The sequence below is a fragment of the Rhinopithecus roxellana genome, chromosome 8 (assembly GCF_007565055.1).
Source record: "Rhinopithecus roxellana isolate Shanxi Qingling chromosome 8, ASM756505v1, whole genome shotgun sequence".
NCBI lineage: Eukaryota > Metazoa > Chordata > Mammalia > Primates > Cercopithecidae > Rhinopithecus > Rhinopithecus roxellana.
The window spans coordinates 9,755,822-9,773,398 of NC_044556.1; the positions used below are offsets into that span (position 1 = coordinate 9,755,822).

Here is a 17,577-nt window from a genome sequence, read left to right on the forward strand (position 1 = left end):
GTGAGAGCTCCAGCAGAAGCCAGTCACAGATGTGGTCTCTAGGGGGGACTGTTTACAGCCCCCCAACCCATGCAGGTGTGCCAGGCACCTGGCCTGGTGGGGCGTGTTCCTTGGTGGCCCCTGGCCAACCTGCCTGATGGGGAAACAGACCCAGGGAAGGGGAAGCTGTTGCTCTGGAATCACAGGGGCATCACCCCTCATTTCTGGAGGCCTCATCTAGGCACGCACCCTCCCACGTCCTGCACGGGTTCTGGTGAGGGGCAAGGCCCACCCCCAGCCCCTCCATCTCACTGCAGACTCTCAATGACAGCAGTGCTTGGCAAAGATGGTCTCTGGTGCTTCCTCTGCCAGGATCTAGAGAAGAAGGAGCCGCAAGGGTCAGGTCTGGGCCCCACAGCAGGGACATCACCCTCTCCCGCTCAGATCCTGGGAAAATCCCAGAGGCATGCACATGAAGAGAGAGTGGGGACAGGGTCAGGAAAGCTTGTGTTGCTGACTGCTGTGTGAGGACGTGCAGGGAGGCCCCACCAGCGTCCCATCGCCTGCCCACATAAGCTGAGGCTGGGTTCCCAGAGCATTTCCTGGGGGAATGGGAATCCCCCAGGTTACCTGGTAGGAAAGCGAGGACCAGGCCCGGCTGACCCTGGGCTGTTGAAGCAGGACTTGTTCTCTAGGGGCTGGGGTGTAGTGAGCCAGAAGCAGGGAACACCGACGTTTTGGAGCAGGGTCTTCTGCTGGTAGAAGGTCAAGACTGGCTCACACAAGGTGTAGTGCGTGTCCAGGCGCTGGCAGATGGCCAGCTCCGAGTCGTCTGCCCAGTGCTCCACTTGGCCCCAGTGTAGCACTCGTCGGACCATCGTCTCCGTGGAGCAGTCAAACTGATGACACTGGGGACCAGTCCACCTAGGAACCCGAACAATGGGGCTGGATGAGGAGGGACAGGCACGGTGGTCCCAGAACCCCGGTTTCCCTAGAAACCAGGTATCTAGGATTACATGGGCAGGTATAAGAAATAATCAGGCGGCCGGGCGCGGTGGCTCAAGCCTGTAATCCCAGCACTTTGGGAGGCCGAGACGGGCGGATCACGAGGTCAGGAGATTGAGACCATTCTGGCTAACACGGTGAAACTCCGTCTCTACTAAAAATACAAAAATTAGGCCAGGCGCGGTGGCTCAAGCCTGTAATCCCAGCACTTTGGGAGGCCGAGACGGGCGGATCACGAGGTCAGCAGATCGAGACCATCCTGGCTAACCCTGTGAAACCCCGTCTCTACTAAAAAAAATACAAAAAACTAGCCGGGTGAGGTGGCGGGCGCCTGTAGTCCCAGCTACTGGGGAGGCTGAGGCAGGAGAATGGCGTAAACCCGGGAGGCGGAGCTTGCAGTGAGCTGAGATCCGGCCACTGCACTCCAGCCTGGGCGACAGAGCGAGACTCCGTCTCAAAAAAAAAAAAAAAATACGAAAACTAGCCGGGCGAGGTGGCGGGCGCCTGTAGTCCCAGCTACTCGGGAGGCTGAGGCAGGAGAATGGCGAAAACCCGGGAGGCGGAGCTTGCAGTGAGCCGAGATCTGGCCACTGCACTCCAGTCCGGGCGACAGAGCGAGACTCCGCCTCAAAAAAAAAAAAAAAGAAGGCCGGGCGCGGTGGCTCAAGCCTGTAATCCCAGCACTTTGGGAGGCCGAGACGGGTGGATCACGAGGTCAGGAGATCGAGACCATCCTGGCTAATACGGTGAAACCCCGTCTCTACTAAAAAATACAAAAAACTAGCCGGGCGACGAGGCGGGCGCCTGTAGTCCCAGCTACTCGGGAGGCTGAGACAGGAGAATGGCGTGAACCCGGGAGGCGGAGCTTGCAGTGAGCTGAGAGCCGGCCACTGCACTCCAGCCTGGGCGGCAGAGCAAGACTCCGTCTCAAAAAAAAAAAAAAAAAAAAAAAAAAAAAAAAAAAAAGAAATAATCAGGCTGGCGCGGTGGCTCAAGCTTGTAATCCCAGCACTTTGGGAGGCCGAGATGGGCGGATCACGAGGTCAGAAGATCGAGACCATCCTGGCTAACAGGGTGAAAACCTGTCTCTACTAAAAAATACAAAAAACTAGCCGGGCGAGGTGGCGGGCGCCTGTAGTCCCAGCTACTCGGTAGGCTGAGGCAGGAGAATGGCGTGAACCCAGGAGGCGGAGCTTGCAGTGAGCTCAGATCGCGCCACTGCCCTCCAGCCTGGGCGACAGAGCAAGACTCTGTCTCAAAAAAAAATAAAAATAAATAAGAAATAATCAGGCCGCCCTGGTCTATATGTATGTATATATGTATGTATATATGTATTTATTGAGACAGAGACCCACTCTTGCACAGGCTGGAGTGCAATGGCAAGATCTCCACTCACAGCAACCACCTCCTCCCAGGTTCCAGCCATTCTCCTGCCTTAGCCTCCCAAGTAGCTGGGATTACAGGTGCACACCACCACACCCAGCTAATTTTTGTACTTTTAGTAGAGACGCGGTTTCGCCATGTTGGTCAGGCTAGTCTCGAACTCCTAACCTCTGGTGATTCTCCTGTCTTGGCCTCCCAGATTGCTGGGATTATGGGCGTGAGCCACCGCACCTGGCCTAAAAAGTAAAATATTCTTAAGTGACTCAAAAGGATACTTGCACAAAAGGATCAGGTATATATTCTTGGATAGAAAGACTCAACATTATAAAGGAGCTGAGTCTTCCCAAACTAGTTTATAATTGTAATGTGATCCAAATGTGATGCAGTGGCCAAGCATGGTGGCTCAGCCTGTAATGCCAGCACTTTGGGAGGCCAAGGCAGGTGGATCACTTGAGGTGAGGAGTTCCAGCCCAACCTGGCCAACACGGTGAAACCCATCTCTACTAAAAACAGGAAAATTAGCCGGGCGTAGTGGTGCGCACCTGTAGTCTCAGCAACTCGGGAGAGGCCGAAGCAGGAAAATCGCTTGAACCCGGGAGGCGGAGGTTGCAGTGAGCAGAGATTACATACCACTGCACTCCAGCCTGGGCAACAAAGCAAGACTCTGCCTCAAAAAACAAACAAAAACGACCGGGCGCGGTGGCTCAAGCCTGTAATCCCAGCACTATGGGAGGCCGAGACGGGCAGATCACGAGGTCAGGAGATCGAGACCATCCTGGCTAACACGGTGAAACCCCGTCTCTACTAAAAATACAAAAAACTAGCCGGGCGAGGTGGCGGGCGCCTGTAGTCCCATCTACTCGGGAGGCTGAGGCAGGAGAATGGCGTAAACCCGGGAGGCGGAGCTTGCAGTGAGCTGAGATCCGGCCACTGCACTCCAGCCTGGGCGACAGAGCGAGACTCCGTCTCAAAACAAAAACAAAAACAAAAACAAAACAAACAAACAAAAAAAGAAGAAGGAAAAAATCAACAACCTGTTAGAAAAAAACCCAAACATATAGAGATATAAAGAGTTCACTGAAGAAGACAACAAAACACTTTTCAAGCTTTCTGTATTTTTAGAGACAGAGTCTCACTCTTGCCTGGGCTGGAATACAGTGGCAAGATCATAGCTCACTGCAGCCCTGAACTCCTGGGCTCAAGCGATCTCCCACCTCAGCCTTCTGAATAACTAGCACTACAGGTATGTGCCCCTGTGCCCAGTGTGGCCCTTAAACTTTGCAAAAGATATTTAACACTCAATTGTAGCCAGAGAAATGCTCATTACAACCACACCGAAATACCACTTCTCACCTACACAGGTTGACAAAAATCCAAAACCTCGGCAGCATGTTCTGTAGGTCTTTCTGTAAATATAAAATGAAGAGGAATTTGGTGATGGCTAGCAAAATTATGCATTTCTCTTTAATCCAGCTATTGCACCCTTAATCTATTTCAAGGATACTAGCAAAAAGGTGAAATGACATGCAAAGGTTATTATTTAATGTGGCATTGTCTGTACTGGCAAAGGACTGAAAATAATTTATAGGCCGGGCGCGGTGGCTCAAGCCTGTAATCCCAGCACTTTGGGAGGCCGAGACGGGCGGATCACGAGGTCAGGAGATCAAGACCATCCTGGCTAACACAGTGAAACCCCGTCTCTACTAAAAAATACAAAAATCTAGCCGGGCGAGGTGGCGGACGCCTGTAGTCCCAGCTACTCGGGAGGCTGAGGCAGGAGAATGGCGGGAACCCGGGAGGCGGAGCTTGCAGTGAGCTGAGATCTGGCCACTGCACTCCAGCCCCGGCGATAGAGCAACACTCTGTCCTAAAAAAAAAAAAAAAGAAAGAAAGAAAGTAATTTATGGCCCATAGGAGACTGGCTGAATATACAATGGCATGGCCAAACAATGGAATACTACACAGCTGTAAAAAAAGGAACAAGGAAGATCTCTTTACACTTATTAATGTGAGATCTTCTGGATATATGGCAAAGTTCAACAACAGCAACAACAAAAGGGCTGGCACGGTGGCTCAGGCCTGTAATCCCAGCACTTTGGGAGGCTGAGGCAGGCGATCATTTGAGGTCAGGAGTTTGAGACCAGCCTGACCGACATGGTGAAACCCAGTCTCTACTAAAAATACGAAAAATTAGCCGGGCGTGATGGCGGGCACCTGTAATCCCAGCTACTCAGGAGGCTGAGGCAGGAGAATCACTTGAACCCGGGAGGCAGAGGTTGTAGTGAGTCGAGATGGCCCCATTGCACTCCAGCCTGGGCAACAAAAGGGAAACTGTCTCAGAAAAGAAAAAAAAAAAAAGAAAATATTTGGAAAACAAGTTGTCTCTGTATTGAACATGTATAGACTTTCTTTCTTTTTTTTTTTTTTTTTTTTAGACAGGGTCTGGTTTTTTCCCCATACCTCATAATGTCCAAATTAAAATTCTTTTTTTAATTTGAGACAGGGTCTTGCTGGAGTACAGTGGCGCAATCATAGCTCACTGCAGCCTCGAACCCCTGGGCTCAAGTGATCTCAACTCACTCTTCTAAGTAGCTGGGACCACAGGCGTGGGCCACCTCACCCAGCTCAGAATTTTTTCCTTGTCATTATTCCCTAAGCAATACACTATAACAACTATTTACATAACGTTTACATTGTTTTAGGTATTACAAGTAATCTACAGATGACTTACAATATATGGGAGGGTGATAATAGGTTCTAGGCAAATACCACGGTATTTTATTATTTAACTCTTCGAATATGTAATTTTTTTTTTTTTTTTTTTGAGACGGAGTCTCACTCTGTCACCCAGGCTGGAGTGCAGTGGCGCGATCTCAGCTCACTGCAGTCTCTGCCTCCCGGGTTCACACCATTCTCCTGCCTCAGCCTCCTGAGTAGCTGGGTCTACAGGTGCCCACCACCACGCTCGGCTAATTTTTTGTATTTTTAGTAGAGATGGGGTTTCACCGTGTTAGCCAGGGTGGTCTCGATCTCCTGACCTCATGATCCGCCCGCCTCAGCCTCCCAATGTGCTGGGATTATAGGCATGAGCCACCGTGCCCTGTCTGAATATGTAATTTTTTTAGAGATGGGATCTCACTGTGTTGTCCAGGCTGGCCTCAAACTCCTGGGCTCCCACCTTGGCCTCCCAAAGTGCTGGGATTACAGGTGTGATTACCACACCTGGCCACTACTATGTTATTTTATATCAGAAACGTGAGCAGCCAGGTGTGGTGGTTCATGTCTGTAATCCCAGCACTTTGGGAGGCTGACGTGGACAGATTATGAGATCAGGAGTTTGAGACCAGCCTGGCCAACGTGGTGAAACCCCGTCTCTACTAAAAATGCAAAAAATTAGCCAGGCGTGGTGGTGCATACCTGTAATCCCAGCTGCTCAGGAGGCTGAGGCAGGAGAACTGCTTGAACCAGGGAGGCGAAGGTTGTAGTGAGCCGAGATTGCACCACTGCACTCCAGCCTGGTGACAGAGCAAAACTCCGTCTCAAAAACACACAAACAAACAAAAAAACTTCAGCATCCATGGATTTTGGTATCTGAGACAGGTCCTGGAACCAATCCCCCATAGATACAGAGGGCCTACATATTAAGGGAAAACGAGGTCAAGCATGGTGGCTCATGCCTGTAATCCCAGCACTTTGGGAGGCCGAGGTGGGTGGATCACCTGACGTCAGGAGTTCTAGATCAGCCTGGCCAGCATGGTGAAACCCCATCTCTACTAAAAATACAAAATTTAGCCAAGTGTGGTGGCGGCCAGCCTATAATCTCAGCTACTCGGGAGGCTGAGGCAGGAGAATTGCTTGAACCTGGGAGGCAGAAGTTGCAGTGAGCTGAGATTATGCCATTGCACTCCAGCCTGAGTGACAAGAACGAAACTCTGTCAAAAAAAAAAAAAAAAAAAAAAAAAAAAAAAAAAAAAAGTGGGAGTTTAAAGTCTTGTACCAGAAAACAAGAAGCATTCAACCACAGCCGGGCACGGTGGCTCACACCTATAATCCCAACACTTTGGGAGGCCAAAGCGAGTGGATCATGAGTCAGGAGATCGAGACCATCCTGGCTAATACAGTGAAACCCTGTCTCTACTAAAAATACAAAAAATTGAGCTGGGCGCGGTGGCTCACGCCAGTAATCCCAGCACTTTGGGAGGCCGAGGCAGGCGGATCATGAGGTCAGGAGATCGAGACCACAGTGAAACCCCGTCTCTACCAAAAAAAGTACAAAAAATTGGCCGGGCGCAGTGGTGGGCGCCTGTAGTCCCAGCTACTCGGGAGGCTGAGCCAGGAGAATGGCGTGAAGCCGGGAGGCAGAGCTTGCAGTGAGCGGAGAGCGAAACTCTGTCTTGAAGAAAAAAAAAAAAAAAGGCAGCATTCAACCCAAAAGGACACCAGCATCAACAGGAAATTGCTCCTAGTAGCCCAAGATGTGAGCACTCTAGCATCAGAAAGAAAAACAGAGGTGGCCTATGGTCCCAGCTACCCAGGAGGCTGAGACAGAAGGATCGCTTGAGCTCCTTCTGTCTGCAGTGTTCAAGCCTGCAGTGAGTCATGATTCCGCTACTGCACTCCAGCCGAGGTGACAGGTCTTTTCTTTCTTGTTTTTTGTATATATATATATTTTTTGTTGCTGTTGTTATTTTTTTTTTTTTTTTTTTTTTGAGACGGAGTCTCGCCCTGTCACCCGGGCTGGAGTGCCATCACGCCCGGGTAATTTTTGTATTTTTCATAGAGATGTGGTTTCACCATGTTAGCCAAGCTGCTCTTGAACTCCTGACCTCAAGTGATCCGTGTTTTGTTTTGTTTTGTGAGACAGGGTCTCACTCTGTCACTTCCGCTGAAGTGCAGTGGCTCAATCACAGCTCACTGCAGCCCCAACCTCCTGGGCTCAAGCCATCATCTCACCTAAGCCTCCCAAGTATCTAGAACTACAGGTGTGGGCCACCACACCTAGCTAGTTTTTTAATTTTTATTTTTGTAGAGATGGCGTCTTGCTATGTTGCCAAGGCTGGTCTTTAATTCCTGGGCTTAAGAGATCCTCCATGCTGGGATTATAGGTGTGAGCCACCATGCCTGGCAAACTTTTTTTTTTTCTTTTTTTTTTATAGACAATGGTATCTCCACATGCAGGTAACTGTATAAACAAATATATATCAATGTCAATTGGCTGGTTTTGATGTTATATGACCATCAGTTCCATCAATTAAGACATCATGGCTGGGCGAGGTGGCTCACGCCTATAATCAGCACTTTGAGAGGCCGAGACGGGGGGATCGCTTGAGGTCAGGAGTTCAAGAACAGCCTGCCCAACATGGTGAAACCTCATCTCTATAAAAAATATAAAAATTAGCCAGGTGTGGTGGCAGGCACCTTAATCCCAGCTACTTGGGAGGCAGAGGCAGGAGAATCATTTGAACCTGGGAGGTGGAGGTTGCAGTGAGCCAAGATGAAGCCATTGCACTCAAACCTGGGGGACAAGAGCCAGACTTCTCTCAAGAAAAAAAAAAAGAAAAACAAACAAAAACACATATTTTATTTATTTGTTTATTTATTCTGAAATAGGGTTTCACTCCTGCCACGCTGGCTGGAGTGCTGTGGTACAATCTCAGCTCACTGAACGCTCCTGGGCTCAAGCAATTCTCCCACCTCAGCTTCCCTAGTAGCTGGGACCACAGGTGCTCGCCATCACACCTGGCTAATTTTTTTGTATATATATATATATTTTTTTGTACAGATGGGGTTTTGCCATGTTGCCCAGGCTGGTCTGGAACTCCTGGGTTCAAGCGATCCACCTGCCTCAGCCTCCCAAAATGCTGGGATTACAGGCATGAGCCACCTCACCTGGCCCTATAACTTTTAATTAAGAGGAGGCAACCCTTCCTCCTTGGGGCTTGGCTTCCGCATCTATAAAATAGGGGCGAGAGTCTCCCTGGAATGCTGAGGCTGTGTGCAGCCTTGGCTTCCCGTGGATTTCAGTGGGTTGATCCAGGACGGCCCCCCATGGTGTCTGGAGTATACAGGACAGTGGGAATCGTAAGGGAAATCAACACACCCTTCCTGCACATCGTGTTCTTGTGCACGGAGATCTCCGTTCTGGGGATCCATCATCAAGCCAGACCTGCTGCACCAAAATGCACCAAACAAAGATGCATGAGCCAGCTGGGGTCCCAGATGGGGCTAGGCATGGTCTGTGTTTCAGGCTCCAGGGATGCTGTGCTACTAGGAACTAATGGACAGACTCTAAGGCAAGGCCACTGCAGACCCAAATGCCTATAGCAGTGACTGTGGCAAAGTCAGTTGCACAGTAGAGGAAATAAAACTGGGGCCTTGGTGGCTGGGCGTGGTGGCTCATGCCTGTAATCCCAGCACTTTGGGAGGCCAAGGTGGGAGCTTGAGGCCTGGAGTTCAGGACCAGCCTGGGCAACACAGCAAGACCCCCCTTTTTTTTGAGATGGAGTCTTGCTCTGTCACCCAGGCTGAAGTGCAGTGGTGTGATCTCTGCTCACTGCAAGCTCTGCCTCCCAGGTTCAAGAGATTCTCCTGCTTCAGCCTCCTGAGTAGCTGGAATTACAGGCTCACGTCACCAGGCCCAGCTGATTTTTTTTTTTTTTTTTTTTTTTTTTTTTTTTTTTTTTGAGAGGGAATCTCGCTCTGTTGCCCAGCCTGGAGCACAGTGGCGCGATCTCAGCCCACTGCAACATGTGCCTCCTGGGTTCAAGCTATTCTCCTGCCTTAGCCTCCCGAGTAGCTGGGATTACAGGCATTCACCACCATGCCTGGCTAATTGTTGTATTTTAGTAGAGATGGGGTTTCATCATGTTGGCCAGGCTGGTCTCGAACTCCTGACCTCAGGTGATCCACCTGCCTTGGCCTCCCAAAGTGCTGGGATTACAGGCATGAGCCACCACGCCCGGCCAATTTTTATATTTTTAGTAGAGACGGGGTTTCACCATGTTGGCCATCACACAAGGGTGGTCTCAAAACTCCTGACCTCAGGTGATCCACCCACTTCAGCCTCCCAAAGTGCTGGGATTACAGGTGTGAGCCACCGGGCCTGGCCCCCATCTCTATAATAAAATAAAAAGTTAAAAAATATGGGCCCAAGGAGTGGGGCTGCCTGGGCTTCCGCCTTGCTTCCCCCACCTACGTTGTGTGACCCTGTTGCAGCTCCCTGATCGCTCTGCAAAACATCGGGATGCTAATGCCTGGAACGTTCCAGAAGATGAGTTCATCCGTGCAGAGTGTTGAGAACAGAGCTGGGCTCAATAAAAGCTCAGGAAGCGTTCACGCAGCTGTTGCCATGGGGACGTGCAGGCCCTCCGTTGCCAAGTCAGTCGGTTTTCAAGAGAAGCTGGGAGTTTTGATGTGGAAGCTCCCTGTTGTCGAATGTTGGCCGTGAATCCAAAAAGGAAAATGCAAAATTCTGTAAAGTCCAAACCGAACACTTTGGTGGACCCAAAGGGGCCCACGCCACGGTCTGTAGCCTCTGTTCTGAGATTTAGAAGACACTGGTGGAGCTGGGGACCTGCTTTCTTCCGGGCCCTGGCCTGAGGCTGGGGCAGGCATAGAAATGAATGAGCCCGGCCTTTGCCCTCGGAGAGCTCCCAGTCTTGAGGCGGGGACCTGAGATTTGCCCTTTAACCCCATCACAAGGAATTCCTTGCATGTAGGTGTGAACAAAGGGCAGGGCCCCCACCTGCACGTGGGGACAGCTGCCCTGGCCCCCGTGACCTTTGATTCCATCAAAGTGCTTCTTCAAAAGGTTTTTTTTTTTTTTTTTTTTTTTTTGATACTGAGTTTCACTCTTGTTGCCCAGGTTGGAGTGCAGTGGCACAATCTCAGCTCACTGCAACCTCTGCCTCCCGGGTTCAAGCCATTCTCCTGCCTCAGCCTCCCGAGTAGCTGGGATGACAGGCATGCGCCACCACACTCGGCTAATTTTGTATTTTTCTTTTTTTTTTTTTTGAGGCGGAGTCTCGCTCTGTCGCCCGGACTGGTGTGCAGTGGCCGGATCTCAGCTCACTGCAAGCTCCGCCTCCCGGGTTCCCGCCATTCTCCTGCCTCAGCCTCCCGAGTAGCTGGGACTACAGGCGCCGCCACCTCGCCCGGCTAGTTTTTTGTATTTTTTAGTAGAGATGGGGTTTCACCGTGTTAGCCAGGATGGTCTCGATCTCCTGACCTCGTGATCCGCCCGTCTCGGCCTCCCAAAGTGCTGGGATTACAGGCTTGAGCCACCGCGCCCGGCCTAATTTTGTATTTTTAGTAGCGATGGGATTTCTCCATGTTGGTCAGGCTGGTCTCGAATCGAAAGGTATTTTAACTGGAATCCAGCAATCCTCAGAGAAGCTTTAAGGTCTGTAGCCGGACGGACAGTTTCTCTTCTCCTTCCTGTTTTTTGTTTGTTTGTTTGGAGACAGCGTCTCACTCTGTCACTCAGGCTGGAGGGCGATGGTGTAATTATATCTCACTGTGACCTTCACCTTCTGGGCTCAAGTAATTCTCCCACCTCAGCCTCCTGAATAGCTGGGACTCCAGGCATGCACCACCACGCCTGGCTAAGTTTTTAATTTTTTTGTAGAGACAGAAGTCTTGTTATGTTGCCCAGGCTGGACTTGAACTCCTGGGCTCAAGCGATCTGTGCTCCTTGGCCTCCCAAAGTCCTGGGATTCCAAGCATGAGCCACTGCACCCGGCCTCTCTTTTCCTGCTGAACTGTTTCCAAATGGAATCAGATTCCTCCGCCGGGCGCGGTGGCTCACGCCTGTAATCCCAGCTCTCAGGGAGGCAGAGGCGGGAGGATAGCTTGAGCCCAGGAGTTCGAGACCTGCCTGGGTAATACAGCGAGACCCCGTTCTCCACAAAAAGGAAAAAAAAAAAAAAAAAAAAAAAAAAAGACAAAAAGATTCCTCCTTGTTCGGTCCACAGTATCATCACTGTTCATGTGTTCAGACAGCTGCTTGCACAAAAGCCACGCTGAAGTGTGAAAATCACCTGAAAAAATTTACTCCAACCTTCCCAGCACCAGTTCCTCAACCTCCACTCAGGGCCCCAGTGTATCCACGTCAGGGAGGCCACCATCCAGCCCACCCCGCCCGAAAGAGCACACTCTCGTTCCTCCAAATGTCATTCTGTTTTCTATTCTTCGCCGCACTTAACTGCTATCATAAATGCCTTTGTGGGTTTTTGTTGTTGTTGTTTGTTTTGAGACAGAGTCTTGATGTGTCACCCAAGCTGGAATGCAGTGGCGCGATCTCAGCTCACTGCAACCTCCGCCTCCCGGGTTCAAGCGATCCTCGTACCTCAGCCTTCCGAGTAGCCGGGATTACAGGCACGCACCACCATGCCTGACTAAATGTCTTTTTTTTTTTTTTTGTATTTTTAGGAGAGAGGGGGTTTCACCATGTTGGTCAGGCTGGTCTCAAACTCCCGACCTCAGGTGATCCGCCCACCTTGGCCTCCCAAAGTGCTGGAATTACAGGCGTGAGCCACCGCACCCAGCCCAGAAATGTTTTTGTTTGGCATGACTCCGTGCCTCTCTTTCCCACTCTGATGTCGGCATCCTGTAAACTCTGTAACCCCAGCTCCGAGGGCAGCGCTTGCTCTGAGAACACTTCGGGGACAGGTGGTTGTATAAACAGATGAATGAACAACATGAATCCCTCTGTATGGCCTAGGGAGGAGCTAAACCCACACGCTACTCAGTGGGCAAATGGTTCACCCACCATATGCCAGGAGCTGGGCAGGAAGATACTGCAATGACTTCCTCCCTGCCCTCAGAGAGCTCCTTAACTCCTTATCAGAGTTCCAGAAACTTCCAACACCCTGACTTTCCCTTGATAATAGAACACTCCGTTTCCCAGGAAGGTGCAGGGTCTCATGCCTGTACTCCAGGCACACTGGGAGGTTGAAGTGGGGGCGTTGCTTGAGGCCAGGAGTTAGACACCAGCCTGAGCAACATAGAGGAAACCTATGTCTACAAACAATAATAATAAAAAAAAAAAGATACTTGGCCAGGCGTGGTGACTCATGCCTATAATCCCAGCACTCTGGGAGGCCGACCAAGGTGGGTGGATCACCCGAGGTTAGGAGTTCGAGACCAGCCTGGCCAACAGGGAGAAACCCCCATTTCTACTAAAAATACCAAAAAAAAAAAAAAAAAATTAGCCGGGTATGGTGGCAGGCGCCTGTAATCCCAACTACTCGGTGGGTTAAGGCAGGAGTGTAATCACTGGCCCCAGGAGGCAGAGGTTGCAGTGAACCGAGATCATGCCATTGCACTCCAGCCTGGGCAACAGAGAGAGACTCTGTCTTTTTTTTTGAGACGGAGTCTCGCTCTGTCGCCCAGGCTGGAGTACAGTGGCCGGATCTCAGCTCAGTGCAAGCTCCGCCTCCCGGGCTCACGCCATTCTCCTGCCTCAGCCTCCCGAGTAGCTGGGACTACAGACGCCCGCCACCTCGCCCGGCTAGTTTTTTGTATTTTTTAGTAGAGACTGGGGTTTCACCGTGTTAGCCAGGATGGTCTCGATCTCCTGACCTCGTGATCCGCCCATCTCGGCCTCCCAGAGTGCTGGGATTACAGGCTTGAGCCACCGCGCCCCGGCCTGTTTTTGTTTTTTAAAGAGATGGAGTCTCACTCTGTCGCCCAGGCTGGAGTGCAGTGGTGCAATCTCAGCTCACTGCAACCTCTGCCTTCTGGGTTCAGGCCATTCTCTTGCCTCAGCTCCCCAGGTAGCTAGGATTGCAGGTATACACCACCATGCCCAGCTAATTTTTGTATTTTTTAGTAGAGATGGGGTTTCACTATATGTTGGCCAGGGTGGTCTCGAATTCCTGGCCTCAGGTGATCTGGCCTCCCAAAGTGCTGGGATTACAGGTGTGAGCCATCACACCTAGCCTTTTTTTTTTTTTCTTGAGACAGAGTCTCACTTTGTTGCCCAGACCGCAGTGCAATGGTATGAGCTCGGCCCACTGCAACCTCTACCTCCCCGGTCCAAGCGATTCTCCTGCTTCAGCCTCCCGAGTAGCTGGGGATTACAGGCACATGCCACCATGCCCGGCTGATTTTGTTGTTGTTGTTGTAATTTTAGTAGAAATGGGGTTTCACCATGTTGGCCAGGCTGGTCTTGAACTCCTGACCTCAAGTGATTCACCCGCCTTGGCCTCCCAAACTGTTGGGATTACAGGCATGAGCCACTGCACCTGGCCCTTTTTTTTTTTTTTTTTTTTTTTTTTGACTGAGTCTGGTTCTATCGCCCAGGCTGGAGTGCAGTAGCACGATCTCGGCTCACCACAACCTCCACTTCCCGGGTTCAAGCGATTCTCCTGCCTCAGCCTCCCGAGTAGCTGGGATTACATGCACCCACCACCACGCCCGGATAATTTCTGTATTTTTAGTAGAGAAGGGGTTTCACCACGTTGGCGAGGCTTGTCTTGAACTCCTGACCTTGTGATCCACCTGTCTTGGCCTCCAAAGTGCTGAGATTACAGGTATGAGCCACCACGCCTGGAATTTTTTTTTTCTTTTTCTTTTTTTTTTTTTTTTTTTTGAGACAGGGTCTTGCTCTGTCGCCCAGGCTGAAGAGCAGTTGTGCAGTCATGGCTCACTGCAGCCTCGACTTCCTGGGTTCAAGGAATCTTCTCACTTCAGACTCCAGGTAGTTGGGACTATAGATTCATGCCACCATGCCCAGCTGAATTTTTTCTTTTTTAAATATTTATTTTTTGGTTCATTTTTAGTATATGCCTTTTTCCTGCAGTGCCAGCTAACTTTTTTAAATGTATTGTTTTGGGCCGGGGGCGGTCCCAGAACTTTGGGAGGCCAAGGTGGGCGGATCACAAAGTCAGGAGATCGAGACCATCCTGGCTAACACAATGAAACCCCGTCTCTGGCCGGGCGCGGTGGCTCAAGCCTGTAATCCCAGCACTTTGGGAGGCCGAGACGGGCGGATCACAAGGTCAGGAGATCGAGACCATCCTGGCTAACACGCTGAAACCCTGTCTCTACTAAAAAATACAGAAAACTAGCTGGGTGAGGTGGCGGGCGCCTGTAGTCCCAGCTACGCGGGAGGCTGAGGCAGGAGAATGGCGTAAACCTGGGAGGCGGCGCTTGCAGTGAGCTGAGATCTGGCCACTGCACTCTAGCCTGGGCGACAGAGCGAGACTCCGTCTCAAAAAAAAAAAAAAAAAAAATCGGCTGGGTGCGGTGGCTCAAGCCTGTAAAAAAACAGAAAAATCTAGCGGGGGAGGTGCGGGGCCTTAGTCCAGCTAGCGGGAGCTGAGGCAGGAGATAACGGGAGGCGGGCTTGAGTAGCTGAGATTCGGCCAGCACTCTAGGGGCGAAGAGCGAGACTCCGTCTCAAAAAAAAAAAAAAAAAATCGGCTGGTGCGTGGCTCAAGCCTGTAATCCAGCACTTTGGCGGGGGAGGCCGGAGAAGGGTGGTCACGAGGTCAGGGATCGAGACCAGCTGGCTACACACGGTGAAAAACCCATCCTACTAAACATACAAAAACTGAGGCCGGGCTCGGTGGCTCAAGCCTGTAATCCCAGCACTTTGGGAGGCCGAGACGGGCGTATCACGAGGTCAGAGATCGAGACCATCCTGGCTAACACGGTGAAACCCCGTCTCTACTAAAAATACAAAAACTAGCCGGGCGAGGTGGCGGGCGCCTGTAGTCCCAGCTACTCGGGAGGCTGAGGCAGGAGAATGGCGTAAACCCGGGAGGCGGAGCTTGCAGTGAGCTGAGATCCGGCCACTGCACTCCAGCCTGGGCGACAGAGCGAGACTCCGTCTCAAAAAAAAAAAAAAAAAAAAAAAAAAATACAAAAAACTAGCCGGGCGAGACGGTGGGCGCCTGTAGTCCCAGCTACTCAGGAGGCTGAGGCAGGAGAATGGCGTAAACCCGGGAGGCGGACCTTGCAGTGAGCCGAGATCGCGCCACTGCACTCCAGCCTGGGCGACAGAGCTAGACTCCGTCTGAAAAAAAAAAAAAAAAAAAAGAAACCCCGTCTCTACTAAAAATACAAAAAAATTAGCCGGGCGTGGTCGCGGGCACCTGTAGTCCCAGCTATTCGGGAGGCTGAGGCAGGAGAATGACGTGAACCCAGGAGGTGGAGCTTGCAGTGAGCCGAGATTGGGCCACTGCACTCCAGTCTGGGTGGCACAGTGAGACTCCGTCTAAAAAAAAAAAAAAAATTATTTTTTTTGGCCAGGTATGGTGGCTCACACCTGTAATCCTAACAGTTTGGGAGGCCAAGGCAGGTGGATCACTTGGCGTTTGGAGTTCGAGAGCAGCCTGGGCAATATGGGGAAATCCCATCTCTACTAAAAATACAAAAATTAGCTGGGCGTGGTGGTGCACGCATGTAGTCCCAGCTACTCAAGAGGCTGAGGCACGAGAATCACTTGAACCCGGGAGGCAGAGGTTACAGTGAGCTGAAATCATGCCATTGCTGTCCAGTCTGGGTAACAGAGTGAGACTCGTGTCAATAAATAAATTAAATAATGGATAATTTAGTCCAGGCACAGTGGCTCATGCCTGTAATCCCAGCACTTTAGGAGGCCGAGGTGGGTGAATCACCTGACGTCAGGAGTTCAAGACCAGCCTGGGCAACATGGTGAAACCCTGTTTCTACTAAAAATACAATATTAGCAGGGTGTGGTGGTGTGCACCTGTAATCCCAGCTACTTGGGAGGCTGAGGCAGGAGAATCGCTTGAACCAGGGAGGTGGAGGTTGCAGTGAGCCGAGATCACACCATTGCACTCCAGCCTGAGCGACAAGAGTGAAACTCCATCTCAAAATAAACAAATAAATTTATTTTTTTTAAGAGACAGGGCTTGGCTGGGCATGGTGGCTTACGCCTGTAATCCCAGCACTTTGGGAGGCCGAGGTGGGCGGATCACGAGGTCAGGAGATTGAGACCATCCTGGCTAACACGGTGAAACCCTGTCTCTACTAAAAATACAAAAAATTAGCCAGGCGTGGTGGTGGGCGCCTGTAGTCCCAGCTACTCGGGAGGCTGAGGCAGGAGAATGGCATGAACCCGGGAGGCGGAGCTTGCAGTGAGCCAAGATCACGCCACTGCACTCCAGCCTGGGCGACAGAGTGAGACTCCGACTCAAAAAAAAAAAAAAAAAAAAAAAAAGATAGGGTTTGCTATGTTGCCCAGGGTGGTCTCAAACTCCTGGGCTCAAGTGATGCCCAGACCTTGGCCTCCCAAAGTGTTGGGAATACAGGCATGAGCCACTGTGCCTGTCCTTGAGTGATTTTTTTGTTTAGCTCAAATTGACCTTTATTTGCAATTCGTGAATGGGGTACCCTCCACTTCACCAAACAGCGAGAGGTTCCCTAGTGATTTGAGATGGGGTTTTGCTCTTGTTGCCCAGGCTGGAGTGCAATAGCACAATCTCGGCTCACCACAACCTCCGCCTCCCGGGTTCAAGTTATTCTCCTGCGTCAGCCTCCCAAGTAGCTGGGATTACAGGCGTGTGCCACCATGCCCAGTTAATTTTGTGTTTTTAGTAGAGACGGGGTTTCTCCATGTTGGTCAGGCTGGTTTTGAACTCCCAACCTCAGGTGACCCACCCTCCTTGGCCTCCCAAAGTGTTGGGATTACAGGAGTGAGCCACTGGGCCGGACCCCTACAGCCTTTTGATGGGATCTCCCCTCTTCACAGATAAGGAAATGAAAGCTTAGTGCAGCAAGGCAATAGCCACGTGGGAAGTTGCAACCTTCTGGGTCCTGTGAGCCCTGCTGGTGGGTGGCTGTCCCAACGTACCCCCTTCCTTCCTACCCCCTCTCATGAGCTCCTACTGCGGGCACCAGGAGCTCCTGCAGCATGATGTCACAGATCTGCCAGCCCCGCTGCGTGCTCCTTTGAGCCTCTGTCGCAGTAGCTGGCCCAGCCCTACGTGGCAGAAGCCATACTTGGTCGCCATATTCTTGCACTGCGTCCCTTTGCCACAGCCTGGGCCGCCCATCACGAAGATGATCAGAGGGGACTTGAGGATGTCTGTGGCACCCAGGAAGAGGGAGGGAGATGGGTTAGTGCCTGTAGGGGCACAGGTGTCCCTGGGTGACACTGGACAAAGTCTCTTGGCATACTCTCTTTTGCTGTAGGGTGGCATCTTGGGGGTATGTTTCTGTTCTCACGGGTATAGCCAG

General features: G+C 51.2%; 1 protein-coding gene across 1 annotated transcript; it reads right to left on the reverse strand.

Moving 5' to 3' along the window:
- Nucleotides 1-172: 172 nt before the first annotated feature.
- Nucleotides 173-17,433, reverse strand: LOC104665472 (adenylate kinase isoenzyme 5). The gene is made up of 3 exons (XM_010367326.2): nucleotides 17,227-17,433; nucleotides 714-903; nucleotides 173-354 (listed from the first exon to the last, which is right to left on the reverse strand). Exons 1-3 carry the CDS (start codon nucleotides 17,391-17,393, stop codon nucleotides 301-303), a joined length of 411 nt encoding a protein of 136 aa, XP_010365628.2. The 5' UTR covers nucleotides 17,394-17,433; the 3' UTR covers nucleotides 173-300.
- Nucleotides 17,434-17,577: the final 144 nt, after the last annotated feature.